The sequence below is a fragment of the Ammospiza nelsoni genome, chromosome 20, assembly GCF_027579445.1.
Source record: "Ammospiza nelsoni isolate bAmmNel1 chromosome 20, bAmmNel1.pri, whole genome shotgun sequence".
NCBI classification, from domain to species: Eukaryota; Metazoa; Chordata; class Aves; order Passeriformes; family Passerellidae; genus Ammospiza; species Ammospiza nelsoni.
In genome coordinates, this window is record NC_080652.1 from 11,942,260 (window position 1) to 11,961,134 (window position 18,875).

General features: G+C 42.7%; 2 protein-coding genes across 5 annotated transcripts in view; both read left to right on the forward strand.

Moving 5' to 3' along the window:
- ZBTB34 (zinc finger and BTB domain containing 34) lies at positions 1–11,306 on the forward strand. 3 transcript variants are annotated; one of them, XM_059486220.1, is made up of 3 exons: positions 1–86; positions 7,406–7,519; positions 8,159–11,306. In XM_059486220.1, exons 2-3 carry the CDS (start codon positions 7,479–7,481, stop codon positions 9,678–9,680), a joined length of 1,563 nt encoding a protein of 520 aa, XP_059342203.1. In that variant the 5' UTR covers positions 1–86; positions 7,406–7,478; the 3' UTR covers positions 9,681–11,306. The 3 variants fall into 3 exon arrangements, with proteins under 3 accessions (XP_059342203.1, XP_059342206.1, XP_059342204.1); XM_059486221.1 differs by lacking the exon at positions 1–86 and adding an exon at positions 6,011–7,110; XM_059486223.1 differs by lacking the exon at positions 7,406–7,519 and having other exon boundaries at positions 6–86.
- A 6,619-nt stretch (positions 11,307–17,925) lies between these two features.
- The window catches only part of RALGPS1 (Ral GEF with PH domain and SH3 binding motif 1), a 73,863-nt gene continuing 72,913 nt past the window's right edge, over positions 17,926–18,875 (forward strand). For both annotated transcript variants that reach the window (XM_059486263.1, XM_059486264.1), the window contains exon 1: positions 17,926–18,022. The gene's annotated coding sequence lies outside the window, so the exon portion shown is untranslated. The remainder of the gene's footprint in view (positions 18,023–18,875) is intronic.

Below are 18,875 nucleotides of genomic sequence, written 5' to 3' on the forward strand. Positions count from 1 at the left end.
GTGGCTGTGGGAGCGGGCGGGAAGCGGCGCTGGGAGCGGGCCGGGCCGGCCGGGATCCGCCATGTGAGAGCCCCGGACAGCCCCAGGTGAGCGGCGCGCGAGGGGCGCTCGGCCCCGGGGCGGCGCGGCGCTCCCCATGGGACGGGCCGTGCTCAGGAGGGGTCCCGGCGCCTGACGGGCCCCGCGGGGGCGGCGACCGCGGCCCGGCGGGCCGTGGCTCGGTTCGGCTGCCTGGAGCGGCGGCAGCGGCTTCGTCGAGGCGGCCTTCGCCCGGCCGTGCCTCGGCAGGAGCTGTCGCGTAACCCGAGTCGGTGGTTCTGGTGCAGCTTTGGCGTGCGGGGAGGGAGGGCGGACGCGCCTGTGTCGGGGTCTGCTGCTAACCCGAGCGGGGCGTAAAATCCCCGGCACGGCGGACTGGAGAGGAACGAACCTGGCCCCTTTCGGGGAGGTGTTCATTGCCAGGAGCTGGGGGGACCTTTCAGCTGCTAACGTTCCATCAGAGAAGGTGGAAGTTCTAGTGAAACCCCAGTCTCCGTAATGCAAAGGTCTTTCCAAATCCCGGCAGGCGTGCACAGCGCGTAGAGTTGGAATTGGCTTAGAGTAAATCAGAGTTGAGAGTTAATTTGAAACAAACCTGAACAGTCTCAGAAACATTAACGTGAGTGAGCCTGGTTTCCAAGGGAAAACAAAGTGCGATAGGATTAGCTGCACTGCAGTTGTTACGTGTTGCAGAATACTCAACGTCTGGATCAGAATGTGCTTGTGTTTCATTGCCGGTCCAGGGACAGCTCCAAACAGTTCCACCTGTCCCGAGTAGTGTGCTGGGAAAATACCACGAAAATGTGTTCTTTGCGGCTTGTAAATCTACTGCAAAAAATGTTGCTGATAGCTAGAGAACATAGTCACTTCATTACTTAAAAGAAACATCGGAGCCAAAAAGTCAACAATTTGATGAAGAATGGCTACTGTTGAAAAACAAATAACAAAACCCCACCAAAAACAAAGAAGAAAGTGGACAGATTAAAATGCACAATAGTGATGAAGTATTATCTTGATAGTAAATAAAATTGTAATATCAGGAGGTTCAAGAGTTCTCTTCCCACTCTGTGAAAGTTCCAGCTGTGTATATATCCTCACTCTCAAAATACAGGCTGGAGTTCTTTTATAACGGAAGTGGCATCTCAAAGTTGTCAGGTATTTGGAAAATGTGGCTATTTAGCATTACATAATGGGGATATTGTGAAATTTGTGCACAAAATAAAAGCTTTTGATCATTACTTGTAAGATCTTTTTGATTTGAAGTGTATGTATCATCAACATGCCCCTTTGTTTTATCTGGCAGAATATATTTGTTCATACTGGAATCATAGACACATAGAATAGTTTTATTTAGAAGGCACCTTTTGATCTTGGCTTAACTCCAGTTTGCCTCCTGGTAACTTTTTTTTTGCATTCAGAAATAGATGTGTGCCTGCAATTACTTTTGTGGCAATTTGATTTCTAGAGTCAAGATTTAGAGATTATTTCTATTGAGGTTTCTAATTCTTAGGTGAAACTGGTTTTATGCATTGATAGGTGTTTCATTTTTTCCTTTTCAATCACTTCCACACAGGCAAGCAGTTTGAGGAAGACAGTTAAGAGAATGAGGGATGAAAGTGTCACTTGGACTTCTTATCTGCTTTCTGTGGATATTTGCTCAAATAAAAGGGTCCTTTTTTTCTATAAAATCCTAAATATGCAGTTCCAACAATATCTCTGCTGTTCCATGCTGACCACTGAGAATGAGTTTGCAGCGTTGCTGGTGCTGGCATGTGTGTATGTATACATGTCCATGTATGTACATACATCTGAATAAATTGATTTTATTTTGATGCTAAAATCATCCACTCTTTGAAGTGATTTTCTGTACACATGTTGTGAATCTTGGTGAGGTAAAAATAAATACTTTTAAATTTTTGTTAGACAAATGTTTGAATTAATAAAGCCTTACTGAACTGAGTGTCAGGGGTTACTGCTTTGCTCCCCAGGGAGTTAGTGAGGTTGTGTCCCACAGCACTGCCAGAGACCTCACCTGCCAGGCAGGAGCTTTGCTTGTGGTTTCACTGCAGGTATTCAGTACTTTGGTAGAACGTGGCCTGTCTGGCTGCAGAGAAGGAATAATGATTTTCACTGGATGTTCAGTTATCTACGGATACAAGAATGTAAGAACTAAGTTTTCTAGTAACTACAGTTCAGCCTGTATTAACTGGCTTGTGTTTCTGAGGAAGTGGGCATTTCCTGCATTTTTAGGAGGTAAAGTAATAAAGTTTTAAATTGTTGTGTAGTTGTCACCTAACAGATTTTGTATTGTAGTCCAAACCAGACATGAAGCAGACTGACTTTCAAGGCTGTTTTCCAATTAATAATATGCCTCATACACCTTTTGTGTATGCTTTCCTACAAATAATTTGGCCAAACTTCCTCTAACTTCGTTGGTTCCAATGGCCATTTTGGAGGAAGTGATGAATTAATGCAAAAACCAATTCTACATATTTGAATAGTGCTGCTTGTATTATTAGAAATTTGTTGTACTTCACTTGTTGGGAGATTATGTAGGTTTCTTACCCTCCTTTAGTTTTGGAGTTTTTTATTGGCTGCAAAATTAAACTGTTTTTTATCAGTGGGGTAGCTTACCCTGCTTTGGGGATGGAGTTTCAGTACAGCAATGCTGTGTGGCATGTTATTTAAGGCCATCCAAGAGCACTATATGTTGACTTTTAAGGGATAATTAGTATTTCACTGTTATTAGAAGTATAAACTGGTAGAATGTTCTATAATCAGTCACTCCCCTATTTTCAAAGATTATTTTAAGAGTGCCTTGGAGACCCTCCCTAGCCTGTGACATACTTGATGGCCATTTTCCTTTGATACAGCTAGTGTTAATTAGTGTGGCTGTTGTAAATCTGAAGAGTGATGCAAATGCATCACTGAAAAGAGTAAGAGTGATGAAGACTTTTGCCCAAAAACTTCCATGATCATAGCTGATAAGGTAACATTCCTAGGTTAAAAGTCTCTTGAATTATATTTGCAGTGATGTCCTGAGTTCTCACACAGATGGTGCAAATACTATGTCCTACAAAATGCAAGGGAGGAGTGCATTGATTTATACAAATACCTGCTTATTTTCTTGCCCTTTCTCTGTGTTCTGAGCATAGTGTATGGAGGGAGTATCACAGAATCATTGAAGCTGAAAAGACCTCCAAGATCATCGAGTCCAATCTTTAACTGATCACCACATTGTTAATCAGACCAGAGCACTGAGTGCCACATCCAGTCATTTCTTTAACACCTCTAGGGATGGTGACTCCACCACCTCCCTGGGCAGCCTGTTCCAATGCTTAACAACCCTTTCAGTGAAGAAATTCTTCCCAGTTTCCAAGCTGAATCTCCCTTGCTGCAGGTTGAGGCTGTTTCCTCTTGTCCTGCTGCTTGTTGCTGGGTAGAGGCATTTTTGGTGTCATAGAGTACTTTGGTTTGGTTTTGTCTTAACTTTCATTATGACCCTCCTGGCTTTTCTATGCATTTCTGTTCTCAGATGTACAACAGTAATGGTTTGTAATGTGGGTTTTTTTCTCAAGGATTCCTTGTTGCTGAGCTAATTTAAGAAAATGCACGGGATCTTTTTTCATGTTAGTGTGAGTTAAAATGAGTATAATTTGTGTCATTCACCTGCCTGTGGGAACAGTGAATCATACTTCAGTGAGTGAAGGAAATTAAACAGGTGCAGACTTAGAAGCAGAAATTAATACTATATTGGCAGACACACAGCTTCGTGTTATAGTTATATGATGCTTCTCCACTGCTACTGTATGATGTCAGTAAAATTAAATACCTAATGTGGTTTGTCAACATCTATTCTTGTTTTTTAAATTAAATAAGCGTTTTCATAGAACATAATTTTTAAAGGAAATTTCTTTTGAAATGTAATAAGAAATGTTATCCTTCTGATGTTCAGAGGTACTTCAATGAACACTTTTCTTTAAAAACATAGGGCAGCAATCCACTACTACTAAAGCCATTTTATGGGCTATATTTGCTGTATAAAACCCTGATAAATAAATGTAGTGCAGATGCAAAGAGAATTTATATGATTCTTTTGAGTGTGACTGCATCATCTGCTACAAAATAGACATGAGACTCAACACAGAGCCCTTGTAGGACTTAGTGAACCCGCTGTGCAGTTTTGGCCTGTGCCTTTAGCCAGTTTCTTGGATACATAATAGCTATAAAAACTTTAAACACTTTGACCTACTTTTGAGGAAAGGTTAAGAGAGGACCTAATTGTAGACAGGTGCCAGACTCAAATTTTGCAGGGCTATGCCCTAACTTTACACTAACTCCCAGGCAGGGATGAAAGCTAAAGCAAGATAAAATGCATTATTTTTAACAATGAGTGTACCTGACACTGCTGTGACTTTACAAAATCACAGAATATTCTCATTTGGAAGGGATCCAAAAGGATAATTGAATCCAGCTCAAGTTGTCTGAGTTCTCACTACCCCCCAAAATGCTCAAGTTTATATATTGCAAATAAAACTGTCATAATTCTGAGCTATTGTGTATATGACTGTACTGAGCCTAAATAACACAGGTTCCCTCTGCATGTGCTGAAATACTGTGGAAGGTACCGAATGGGACTTCTGACTGAGCATGATTTCTTTTTCTTCTTCACCTGTGCTAATTCTGTAAGGAATGTTATGTGTATAAGTTTCATTATGACTGTCTGCTTAACTGCAGACATATTTCTTTTTTCTTTAGAGCATACAGTGGCTGTGTCCAAAGTTCTTTTGTATTTTAAAGTACCTTCTTGCTTCGGTTTAATGCTATATGCCTGACGCCAAAAGAGAAGAGGTTAGGGAGATGTTTCAACTTGAAGGAAGCTGTTAAAAAGCTGGGGGGGGTTCTTATTAGCCTTTTCAAACTGTAGTGATCTTCCCAGATTCTCTCAGAAATGTTTCAGCCATAAATACTGTTGTCTTGAAAGTGCTACTGCTCTGCCAGCACTGATGAATAATTGAGTATTGTTATGGTACAGTACCCTGCTGAACATTATTTTGGTTAATGTTACTAGAATTTTATCATGGAGCTGCTAAGTTGATCCTATATACAAATAAAATAAAACCTTCTTGTGTATGGGAATATAATCTATGGATTACTTTTATTTTCTAGATAGTGACATTAGGGACTTTTGTGAATAAATAAGATAATTTTTCTTCTGGCTCTTATTCACCAATAAAACATGGCAAATGATGCCTGCTTCTCTGATGTGTGTAATGCCTAGGTTTCCCCCCCAGGTCTTGCTTTCCTAAATTGATGTGAGGAAGTTGGCATGCTCTGGTACTAACCCTGCCAAAATTACTGCAGCCTCAATGCTGTCCCTGCTAGGGGGAGGGAGGCCTGCTCCAGAATGGGGTGTCCATTGGGAACTGGTCACTTCTCCTCTAGCTGGAGATTTAAGGTTGTGGCTGAAATTGGAAGAAGGGTTCCCTTCTGTCGACTGCTGCTGTATTTCAAAATTCTTGTCATTTAACCCCAGTTTTCCACAGATGATTTCAAGGTTACAGGAAGCATGTACCTGCAAAGGAAGGAACTAAGGTAGAAAAGTACTCAAAAGAGTATGCTATAGCTTGCTCTCTTTGTTTTTTAAGAGCAGCTGGGTATAGAATCTTGTTGTGCACTGCCTTTTAGACAGTGTGTACTTGACCTGTTTGCTTGCTCTCAAAGCAACACTGTATGTTCCCTTGATCCCTCTTGCAGGGCTTTTACTGCTTTTCTGCTACACTGATGAACAGACTTACAGACCTTTGACTCCATCATCCTCCCCACTTGTGGCCAGAATGTGCTGTTTACTCCTAGCATCTTAAGGAAAATAAGCTTCTTTGTTTCCCAGAAGAAAGATGAAACAACTCTGAGAACAGGGATATAGAGTTACTTACAGATACATATATGCATATGAGAGATAGTAGGGTGTTCTAACAGTCATGATAGGCAAGGATCACAGTGGATTCCTGTCTCCTTGGTGTCTTTCTGGTTCTCATGCTTTCTCTGGTATGTGTTTGCAGTCCATTTTTAATGCATGGCTGCATCCCAGGGACCCTGAATTCATCTAGAGATTCTATGATGAAAAGAACATAATTTTTTTCCCCTCTATCATAAGCCATAAAATGTCCATCTTCTTTCTTCTCAGGTGCCTATCCTTAATTCATTTATTCTGTCTGAACCAGTGCTAGTGGTGACAATTTATATTTTAGTATTTTCTCCAGGAGTAAGTTATTCTCCATTTTGCTGGGTGAGAGCCCTTAGGGAAGTATAGGACAAGGAGGAACTCCACTGTCACAAATACTTTCTGTACATCCTAGACTAGAATGCCAAATTATTGCTGCTGGAGGCTGGTCTTTTGGTTTTTACACAGTTCCTGACTCAGGTAACTTGTCTATTCATGTCACTTCTACTCAACACAAACTCTTCCTCAATTTAGCAGAGCTTAATAAGGAATGGCTGATATTGCATCTGTGCATAGCTAATAAGCCCCACAAATTAAAGGTTCCCTATGTTGGGTTTCTAAGAAGCTTGCGCTGCCCTGTCAGGCACAAGTGAAGGTGACAGATTGTGATGGTGCATTCCCTCCTCCCTGGTGATTCCTTAAGTGACCTTAAAACACTTGTAACACAAACATGTATCCAACTGCTGAAACTCCTGTCTTCTGCATGGGACTGGGATAGTTATTCTCTGTACAGCAAACAGGGATGCTCAGAAAAGCAAAGTTAATCTTGCCATGTAACTACCCCACAGCTGGGATAGGTTATGTGTTCGCTGTTTGATTTGTTACTTATATCAGCTCATAACTCTGATTTGTTTTGTAGCTTTACTTGCTGAATAAAAGAACTGTCCTGCCAAAGCCATCTCTGAAGAGATTGCTGCAGTCATATCACTTCTGGTAGCCATCTTGCAGTCTTATTTCCCACCTCAGATGTAAGAGCCTAGAAAATGTCTTTTTTCTCACTTATACATCTCAGCCAAAAAAAACTCAAACGAAGTCCCATTTACCCATTTTAATGGGTAATGACACTGGTAAGTTAGAGAACATATTTAGCAAGTCTGATAACTTGATATTGAATGTTCTGTGAGAGTTTTTGCCAGTTTTCTAAGTCAAACATAATGTCAAGACAGGAAGCTGGCTTTCTTGTGTCTGCTGAAAAGAAGTTCTATGTTTGAAGGTTGTGAATGTTAGTTTTAAGTGAGGGTCAGCTGCTAGAGCTCCAGTGCTTCCTTTTAGGCTTTTAATCTTATTTCTTCTTGTCAATTTTCTCTTTAGAAACCTGAATTTTCATAATTTGTTTTAAATTGTTCCTGTGTCCCATTACAGCATGTAACATAATAGAAAAAAAATCCACTAGTATATTGTGATACATTGGATATGCTTCCTGCATCTGAAGTCAATGGATGATGTTGAGATCTGTTTGTTCAATTGGAAAAGCAGGTATGGTGGCAATATTATGTCTTTAGACTTCTGCATTAATAGGAACTAGAATAGCAATAAAAGTCTGAGGGTTCTGGGGCGCTTGATTAGTGTCCAGTCTTGGAAATGTAGGGTAATGTTGCAGATCAACATTCTCAGGCTGATAGTGTGTGTGTATATGCTTTTTACAATAGTAATCTGTGAAAAGTCCTTTTCTTTAGCTTTTGTTTGGAGCTCTATACATCTCTTTAAGGCCTCTTTGAATGTCATTTTCCTGCTGTTTAAGTACCCATGGCTTTTAAGTTAGGTTAAAATTTGAATGTCAAATTATTCTAGCTTGGAAATCACTGCTGTGTTAGATGAGCTTCAAAGTTCACACCATGGTTTGTTTAAAAAAAACAAAACTAAACTAAAATTACAAGAGAAATTGTTTTTTAAAAAATTTGAAAACCATGGGTGGCTCAAACATTTTTCTTTCAAATCATTCAAATTAAGACTGTACTTTTTTATTGTATGGAGTATTTATGCTAAATGTTTTGTTGTAATGCACCTTTAACAGATCAATGGGGTGATGTGACTTAAACATTTGCAAGCATTTATTTTTGAAATGGAGAACTCCGTATTCATTCTCTGTTTTAAATATTTTAATTTTTCTTTCAGATTACTCTTTACATCTGTAGAAATGGACAGCAGCAGTTTCATTCAGTTTGATGTGCCGGAGTACAGCAACACTGTTCTGAGCCAGTTAAATGAACTCCGCTTGCAAGGGAAACTCTGTGACATAATCGTGCACATCCAGGGTCAGCCGTTCCGAGCCCATAAAGCTGTCTTAGCTGCCAGTTCTCCGTATTTCCGCGACCATTCAGCATTAAGCACCATGAGTGGCCTATCCATATCAGTTATTAAAAACCCCAATGTTTTTGAACAGTTGCTTTCTTTTTGTTACACTGGAAGGATGTCCTTGCAACTGAAGGACGTTGTCAGTTTTCTGACTGCAGCTAGCTTCCTACAGATGCAGTGTGTCATTGACAAGTGCACACAGATACTGGAGAGTATTCATTCAAAGATCAGTGTTGGTGATGTTGATTCTGTTACTGTTGGTGCCGAAGAAAATTCAGAGAATCGTAATGGCGTTAAAGACAGCAGCTACTTTGCCAACCCTATTGAGATATCTCCTCCCTATTGCTCTCAGGTGCGACAGTCAACAGCAGGCAGCGACCTTCGGATGGAAACTACTCCAGGCAAAACTCTTCGTAGTCGTCTGCAAGAAGAAGGGCATTCAGACCGAGGCAGCAGCGGGAGTATCTCTGAATATGAGATTCAGATTGAAGGTGATCATGACCAAGGAGACCTGATAGTAAGGGAAAGTCAGATTGCAGAGGTGAAAGTTAAAATGGAAAAGTCTGACAGACCAAGCTGCTCTGATAGCTCTTCCCTTGGTGATGATGGATATCACACTGAAATGGTGGATGGAGAGCAGGTGGTTGCAGTAAACGTTGGTTCCTATGGGTCTGTCTTACAACATGTTTATTCATTTACTCATGCCTCATCACAGGTGACAGGTGTGTCAGAAACCTTTGGAAGCATGAGCAATACAAGTCCTTCAAGGTCAATGCTGAGCTGTTTCAGAGGGGGTCGTGCACGCCAAAAACGAGTACCTACAGGTCACTTGCATAGTGATGTCCAGGGCTTGGTGCAAGGGGCTGACAGTGAATCCATGGTGAGTAATCCAGGATATGAAAATAGTCCACGGGAAAGAAATGCAAGAGGTCATTGGTATCCATACAATGAGAGGCTAATTTGTATTTACTGTGGCAAGTCTTTCAACCAGAAAGGGAGCCTTGATCGACACATGCGATTGCACATGGGAATAACTCCTTTTGTGTGCAAGTTTTGTGGAAAGAAATATACCCGTAAGGACCAACTTGAGTATCATATTCGTGGTCACACAGATGACAAACCCTTTCGCTGTGAGATTTGTGGAAAATGTTTTCCTTTCCAGGGTACACTAAACCAGCACTTGCGAAAAAATCACCCGGGGGTTACAGAAGTGAGAAACAGGGTTGAGTCTCCAGACAGAACAGAAGTGTTTGGGGAACAGAAAGTAGATAACGATGCTTCAGCTTCTGAAGCCATGGATTCTAGTATGGAAATTCATGCAATGTCTAACACATCTGATTAAAATCTTACATCTAAGTGAAACAGACAAGCACATTACTAATGTATTTTTAAAGTATTTTATTCTTTTAGTAATCTTCAGTACAAGTGTAACAGCCTTTTCATTTTCCTGACCTTCTGGAAATCAGTTAGAAATGGTTTCTGGAGAAGACTTCAGAAGTATTCTTTGTTTTTGAAGGAGGCTGAATTGTTTGGGGTTTGGCTTTTTTGTATTTGAAGACACTCAGAATATAAAGACAGTGTACTGGGGAAAGGCTAGGAAGAGTCTGGTGAAGTATCCCTGCTGATTGATCTGGTGAGATGCAAATGCCAGTGGAGAAAGATATTAGAATAAGATTGGCAGCTCTGCTGAATGTTCAAAGAAGCTGTAATTTCCTTTATTTCTTAAATCCTGTTGCTGGTAATGAGTTACACAGCAGTTGGGAGAGAGAATATTACAGCTTTGATTCCTCTCCTGTCACAATGAAATCTGTTCACTCTTACTAACTGGCTTTGTTAGTGAGACTGTTTATATATATAAATTTGCTTTATATATATAAAATGCTTTCACTTTCCCTTTTCTGTGTCAAAGCTAATACCATATGCCACTTTATCAACCGTTAGGACTCCTCTCTGCTTAGGGTTAGAACTTCGGACTTTGGGAGGATGGTTTTGATTTCAAACAAATGTTGTTTGGTTTTCATTTTATTAAACTATTACTTTGTGTGCAAAAGTGAGCAAAGTGAATTACTTTGTTTTAATAGCTTTGCTTTATAACATATGTAAACCAAATGCCATAAATCTATTAACTATGGTTAAATTGTTGAAAGGTTTTGTTAGTTGTCTAGAATGCAAGCTGGACAACCTGTGGTGCTGACCTTTTTATATATATAGAGATAGATATATCTATATATATAGATATACACATATATATATATATCTATATATAAAAAAAAAATATTAGCAAACCTAAAAGTAGCATTGTGGTCTAAAATGTGTTTTTACTGGCCTCAGAATCTACCTTCATTTTGTACTGTAGAACCGTACCAGGTAATTAAACTTAACTTCATCACTCTTCATGGTTGGTTAAAACATGAGAGAGATGTAGTTTAAATCACAGTATTTCCGAGCAGTATTTTAATAGGTCTCTTCACAGAGAGCTGCTTTCAGGTGCACGTTGGCTTCCTACTTAAATTTCCGAGTGATATGCCAGCACTTGGAATTTGTACTTTTTTGTATAGAAAAACAAATACTTTATGGGAATTTTGAGCAATATGTTATTTCATGTGTGAGTATTACAGAGTTGCTATGGCTTCTCTGTTTTTACAGTGGTTTTTTCTCTATAAAGAAGCTACCAACAACTTTAAAAATACTCTAAATCTTTTTTGTTTCACCAAATACGTGTTTTTAATATGGTGCTAACTTCATTATTTAGGTCAGTATAATATATAACATGTGAAACATAATGATCAAGGGAAAAAAATCCCCAAAAACAGACAAACAAAAGCCCCCCTACACAAACCAACTTCCCCAAGATCCCAACCAAACAGAAAAAAAAAGGAAAAAAAAGGAAAAAAAAAAAAAAAAAGAAAAAGAAATAAAAAACCCAATCCCATACCACAAAAAACCAATGGCTTAAAAGACCTCAAAAGCATGGGCTGGCAAACACTACTGTTTAACATTCTACCTGATGAACAGAATTAATTATTAAACTAATCACATCGTTCTTTAGAATACAGGTTTTATATTATTGGGTCCTATGTTTGTTTAGCTGATACTGAAAATCTGTTTGTGAACGTGCTGTTTAACTTACAAAAATTAGAGAATAAAAGTGCATTTCTAAATTATTGGAAAGAAAAAGGTAGGTTTGCTATCTTGTAAAACTTTTTGGCCTCTGTGAAGCTGGAACGTATTTGTGCAGCGGCTTTATTAAATACACTAGTTCTTCATATTGTGACACTCTGCAATAAGAATTAATCTCTCAAACATGGATTTACAGTACAACCTCCAACTGCTCAATTGGAGCAGTTTCAGTCAAGTTAAGTGCATCATTTGCCTCTTTGTCCTAAAGCTGCCTAAATAAAGAGGCAGGGGGTGGGGAGATGTTTCTCTCCTTGAAGCAACAACAGAAATTTTGTTTCCAGTGAGGGAAGGGATAGTCTGTGTCTAAAGGCAGGTAGTCTGTATGTTTACTCACCTAAAAACATGGTGTTTCTGATACAGTTTTTTTCCTTGAGTGTTTGTTTTAAGTAATTAAATGCAAAAAGTGTGTTTTGGTAAATTAAGTTTGAGACATGCAAAATCCAAGAAATGTACAGTTATTCTTAACCCTTTATCTTGAACCTGTGCTGTGGTGCCTTTGGTGTGAATTTTTCCCTGGAAGGATGACTTGAGGATAGCAGGATATGGGTACAAATTTATATTTCTTGAATTTCTGTGTCACAATCTTAACATTATTTAAATCTAGTTCTTCGTATTTGTAAATGTATGAAAATGGTTTGAGTTTACCAAAGAGTGACTTATCCAAAATTGTCTCAGACAAAAGCAAACAAGAATACAACATCATGTTGATTGTACAGGTTCAGGTTCAAAACATTGTAACAGACTGTTAAGGGGCAGGAAGCGATCCATTTTTCTACAAGCCGTGGTTCAGCAGCGTGCAGTCCCTCCCCGCGCGGGCAGCGTTCTTGCCTCCAAGCCATAGTCCAGCTCCGCCGTCACCCCTGGCCGCAGCACTGCCACTGTGCCTTGTCACATAGCGGGGTGCCAGGATCAGCCCTGGCACAGACACGAGGCGGGACCGCCGGGCAGAGGGTGGAAATGCTGTACAGTGTCTCGTGTCTGTGCAGTTCTTAGCACAGGGCTGTTACACATTTCATTTACAATAAATGCAGAAGTCAATAGAATACGTGAAGAAAATAAGTAATGAAATTATACAGGCTGGTTCATAATTGAGTCTCTTCTTAATCTACCTTTTAAATTCTAGACAAATGTGAAAACAGTGACAGTGTCCTTTCCTCTAGATGCTTAACCTATTCTGACAAACTGTGAAAATAAAGGATTTTATACCTTTGCTAATGTTTCTGGTTTAAAACTATTATTGTTGTTTTCTTTATCAGTTATCTCCCATATTACTTCTTTTAAACTTGTAAATACGTTTAGAAAATAGCTTTGTAAATACTTACAAGTGTATTACAAGTTCAGTTAGGTCACGAAGGCCTCGAGATTGGCTCTGCTTTTTGAGTGTGAAATCTTTCTGTAGCATAAAGGATACTGTCAGTTCACTGTCAGCAGGGTAGACTGTAGGCCTAAATTTAGAGTTTTAATGCAGTCTGCTCCAGCATAAATACATGTTTTGTGCTGAAGCCTTTGGTTTACTTTAGACAAAACAATGAGGCCTCGTAATGTTTAGGCTGAATTATGGGAAGAACAACAGGAATAAAATCAAGGGCTGGGAAAATATTGAATAAGCTTTACCTTTAGATATATATATATATTATTTTAATTTTTGTATTAGTTTACTGTGATTCTTTTATTGTCATTTTTCTAAACAGGTTTTACATGAAACCATTGAAAGGGACTCAAATATGCAACACCTAATCTATTTTCCAAGGGAATTTTACCCTTGAATGGTGCTTTTTGACTGGTCAGGGTTATTTATTAAATTTTATATTTGAAATATTTGGGGAATTATGTAAATTCTTTATATGAATCTCTTTATTTCATGAATTGTAAATTTCATAATACTCAGTGATCAAATTGGAAGTTTAGTAAAGTCATTCAAAATGTTCAAACTTTATAATCTGTGTGCATTTTACATATGTTTTATCAAGTGCCAGAATACTTGTATTTAATATTGTAGATTTAATACTACTTGCACATCCCTGTGGCAGCATTAACTTAAGTTATGCAAGTTTACATTAAAAAAAAAAAAAAAAACAAAACAAATAAGTAAGCCTGGGACATGTGTTCCTGTATTTCTTCAGGGGATGTGAAGCCACGTATCACTGACTGAGCAGGTTTGCTTCCTGCTCCTGTAGCTCACTCCTGCTATGGCAGATACAGAACTGCTGAATCCCATTCCCACAGGCCAGGGATTCAGCCTTTGAACTCAGCCTGAGAACTTCTGGTTGTAGATCTGGTTAGAGGTAGAGCTCTTGCACGATTTTAACAGTGTTTGTTTCTGACTGAAAATTTGTATTTTAAAATAAATTTTATTTGTATGGTTATTTTTCAAGATAAGTAATTGAACAGTTTGAATGACTTGACTTGGTGTCATTATCTTGCAATATAAACCGGGAACCTCACACCTCCGCACTTCATCGCCACGTGAAGTAAATGAAGCTAGCTAAGCTGATGCTGTAAGAATTAGCAACTTGCCATTAAGGATTATTTTACAGCATGAACTTTAAAATATTTATTCAGATGATATTTTACTCTTGTATTCACTTTGTTTTTAGATTTGTGACATGAATATTTCTGTGCTGCTTTATTTTGTTCTGATGAATTTGTTTCTTGCTTGTAAATTGCCTTTTTTATGGTATAAAGTCAATTGGAATTGCTGTTTGTAAATTAAAATGCTTCTAGAGCAAATCTGTGGTGTCAGTGTCTAAATTTAGGTATTTAATTACTGAGGAGTTTGCATTTTGGATGCTATTACTGAACTGTTACAAGAAGCATTTTAATACTGATCTACCAACTAGAAATCAAGTCATTAGAAACAACTACTCTGTCTGAAGTTTCTCTGTTTTGCCAGCATTAATTGCTTCATTCTGAACAGATGATCATTTGAGCTGTGTACTCCACAACCTCATCCAACTTTCAGAGCAAAACAAAAAATCCAGCCAGGTGGTGGCAGTCCATCCTTGCCATTCCAAGGCTGGTGTGTTGAGGAGGACACCCTGCTTCGTTCCTTCAGCAGCATTTGCGTTTTATGTTCTGCTGCTGACATCAGTAGGGGTGATGCTGCTCCCAGCAAGTGTAGGTACGCTCCTTCTCACCCTCGACGTTGAATTTAACAGGAGCATCCCCCCTACAGTGCAGCTGTAGGCCATGGTTATCTTGACTGGCAGTGGGATTTGGTGGGACTGGAGCTGCGTGGGTTAGTCCCTGACTCCCTGCTGGTGTCAGAGTACCTATTCCAGCAAAACCTCCCTTCAAATCCCCTTCTTATAACGGTCTGAAATTTCAAGTAATGCAGAATGGGGTAAACACGACCTGACTATTAGGAGTGGGATAAACATACTGTCGGTATCCTGGCCACTGAGATGATCAGGTGTCCGGAGCATCTCTGCTATGGAGCCAGGCTGGGAGAGCTGGGGGTGCTCATCTGGGGAAGAGAAGGGTCTGGGGAGACCTCAGAGCCCCTTCCAGCATCTAAAGGGGCTCCAGGAGAGCTGGAGAGGGACTTTTACCAGGGGCCTGGAATGCCTCCCAGTGCCAGAGGGCAGGGTTAGGTGGGACATTGGGAAGGCGTTGTTCCCTGGGAGGGTGGCGAGGCCCTGGCACTGGGTGCCCAGAGCAGCTGCGGCTGCCCCATCCCTCCAGTGACCAAGGCCAGGCTGGGCTGGGCTTGGAGCAACCTGGTCCAGTGGAAGGTGTCTCTGCCCATGGCAGGGACGTGGAATGAGATGAGCTTTTAAATCCCTTCCCAAAATCATTCTGATTCTGTGAGTGTTCTGAAATACCTGAATTTCTCTCAACATAGCTGGCACATCTGAATTCAGCATCAAGGGAAAAACAGACCCAGAGATTGGATACTTGTTTAAAAAGTGCTACAAAATACCACATTCAGCAAAGCAGAAAACAGAAGGCAAAGATTTTGTGAAAAAGTTTTGTTAAGATGGCTACAGGAAAAACTTGGTTTAGGTTAAAAAGAACCAGTTCTGTTCACCTGATCTTTGTGTACATGCAGACGCAGGCCTCATTGCTTAACTTTTCATAATGCAGACTTCTTGAAAACAGGTTGAGGGAAAGGTAGAATAGCCAATGAATATGGCATATGGAATTTATACTCTTCCAGCAATAATCATGCAGAGAAAATGAATCCAAATCCCGTGGATGTTACATTTCATGAGCTATATGAAATAGCATAGTACATTTGTATTGTGCATGGGTTTAGGAAAAATTTAAATTGAATATTATGTCAAAAGTCAGTTGAATTATAGACAGAAACATTTCATTAAAATTTAGGGAAATTATATGGCTGATGCCATTGTCTAAAGTAACATTCCTTGTCTATGCATTCTTTTCCACCAGAGGGTGCTGGCTTATTTTTAAAATTATATTATGTAGGGGTCATTTAAGGCACTGTACATAGCAGAAGCCTAAAATAGGAACAAAAAAAGAAGTTTCCAGTCCTCATTATGACCCCTCAAGAGGAGCGGGTGCTGGGTGATTCCGTTGTTAGCAGAGCAGTGTTTATACCCAGGATTTCAGAGGCTGTCCTGCTGTGCTACATGAGACCTACCTGGGCAGCGGACACCACCATTTTACAGTACTTTAAGCGTCAGTTTGGTGACTGTCAGAATCTCATAATCATTTGGATAAGAAGTTAACTGGTTTTCAGATAGTTTTTTTCCAAATTCCTGTAAAAATACTAGTAACTAATGTATATTTTCCAAAGTCTGTAGCACATGGATTGCTGTTTTAATGTTCTGGCACAGTGATACAGGACAGAGAAGAAAATATTTTGCCAGACAGTTCTGTACTTTTGCTCTAGTGGGAACTGATTCTATACATATTAGAGGAAAGTGTGTTGCTTGGCAGTACACCAATAGGATAGACTCAAATAAGAATTAAATGTTTGGAGATTCATATGAAATTAATTTTCTTTAGCCTTTCTGAGGGGCAGGGAAGTGTAGAGAGAATACCTTCTGTGTAGTGCCTTTGGCTTTGATATAGTTATTGGTGTTGTGAGCATCAGGACTCATAATATCTCAAATCTATGTTTAAAGTTATTTTTACAATTTATTCTCAAATTGAATTTTTCTGCTCTGAAAAGCACTCTCATAGACATTTAGTTGTGATATATGAAGATGTTTAAACTGCTCTGAGTTTGATAGGTAATGAAAACCTTTGGTAACCAGTAAAATTGGGAAGACACCTTATAAATGTATTTGGGGCATCATGCAGTATCTCAAAGCTTCTTCTGCATACCCTCCCTAGGCTTTTGTTCTCTAACATGCAAACCTGCAGGCCAGTCCGATGGGCTGAGTGGAATCCTGCATGTACCTGCCAGTCCACAGAGCCAATGTTTTCCTGTAGCTATGCCTACACACACTGAGCCTGAGCATTGCTTTTATGGAAGCTGTAAATCAGAGAAAGGTGCACCATCTTTTTGCCTCTTTGCTTCAAGTACCACTTTCAGTTACCAAGAAGCCCACAAAGCTCTATTTTATTGCCTTGGAAGAACACACAAGGTCACTGTGTGACCCGCAGCATCATCACCCGGACCTGAACCTGACCCCGGATTTAGTTTGGAGGTTCCGAGAGGTTCGTCGATGCACCGGGAAGGGAGAGGCACAGCCCATGCTGCTGCGGCGAGGGGACGCGAACGACCGGCACTTCGCTGACTCTTCTCCGGGAGCGACCCGACCCGCTGCTCGGGGCCGGGCCGCGACCGGGAGGGACGCTCGGGCTGTTCGGAAGCCCTGCCCGCACCCCCGGGTTCTCCCCTGCCCGGAGCCCCGGGCTCGCCCCCTGCCCGCACCCCCGGGCTCGCCCCCTGCCCGCACCCCCGGGTTCTCCCCTGCCCGCACCCCTGGGCTCGCCCCCTGCCCGCACCCCCGGGTTCTCCCCTGCCCGCACCCCTGGGCTCGCCCCCTGCCCGGAGCCTCGGGCTCGCCCCCTGCCCGCACCCCCGGGTTCTCCCCTGCCCGGAGCCCCGGGCTCGCCCCCTGCCCGCACCCCCGGGTTCTCCCCTGCCCGGAGCCCCGGGCTCGCCCCCTGCCCGCACCCCCGGGCTCGCCCCCTGCCCGCACCCCCGGGTTCTCCCCTGCCCGCAACCCCCTGGTTCTCCCCTGCCCGGAGCCCCGGGCTCGCCCCCTGCCCGCACCCCCGGCTCCCGCCGCTCTCACGGAGCCGCCTGCGCAGCCGCGCTGAGACCGCCAGGGGGCGCGGGCGGGGCGGGCGCGGCCAAGGACGGCGCCGCAGCACCTGCGCTCGCGCGCTCCCGCCCCGCCCGGGCCCATTGGTGCGCGCTCCCGCGCGGGGAGCCGGTTGGCTGTCGCGCGCGTCAGTCCGCGCGCCCCCGCCCCGCCCCGCGGTCCCCAGCCGGGCCGGGCCTCGTCCCCGGCGGCGCTGAGGGTGCCTCCCTCTCACCGAGAGAGCTCGTGGGCGTTGCTGGAGGCATCAAGTCCCGAACAGGTGAGTTGCGGACAAGCTCCGTGTGCTCGGCAGAAAAGGTGGGACAGGCCGCACAGCCCCTCGTCCCTCTGCCTTCTGCCGGCCCCGCTCCGGGCGTGTGTTGCGGGCGGAGCTCTGCGGCGACAGGCCCAGACGGGCGCTCACCCTCCAGAGGCGCCGCTAGCGGGAGGCCGGCGGCTCCCGGCTCCCCGGGGGCGGCGCGGGGCGCTGCCGCATCGTCGCCCACCTTGGCGGGTCCGGGCGCCTCCCGCGCGGGGCGCGGCAGGTGCGCGGGAGGCGGGGTGGGCGCCGGCGGGGCCGGGCGGCGCTTCCCCGTTCTGCGAGCGCCCGACCGGCCCCGCGGCCTCGCTCGGAAAGGGCCCCGGGCCCCTCCCCGCCCGGCGATGTCCCCACGGCCCTGCCCGCCGGCGGGGCTCCGGGGCCGGCCCGGTGCCGTGAGGCGGGGCGGGCACGTGCAGCCGGTGCTGCGCGGCGCGAATCCGGGCGGACGGCGGGAGCAGCCTTGGCGCGGATGTGGGGTCTGGGGGGAACAGGTGGAAACCACCGAGGGTTGGCTACGTCCTCCTGTGTCTTTAGGAATAAATTTGAAAACTATTGGCATATCATGTGGATGAAACCGTGCGGATCTTGTTAAGAGCCTTTACTGCGATCTGTTTTCAATTCACTTCAGATGGTTTTTGGTCTAGCTTCTGCAGGCTTATGTCAGCCTGGGGCTTTGGCATGTAGTGGATGGAGGAATGGATGTTGAAATTTTTGGTTGTAGAAGTACATCATGCCTTTTGTCTGTGGTTTGTTGTTCTGAACTCAACTAAATGGAGCATATGTATTCTTGTCATACTAATTATTGAAAAAA

Coding starts and splice junctions, on each gene's coding strand:
- ZBTB34 (XM_059486220.1), top strand. CDS start 7,479: ATGGATGATGTTGAGATCTGTTTGTTCAATTGGAAAAGCAG. Junction 7,520..8,158: donor TTGTTCAATTGGAAAAGCAG/GTATGGTGGCAA, acceptor TTTTTCTTTCAG/ATTACTCTTTACATCTGTAG.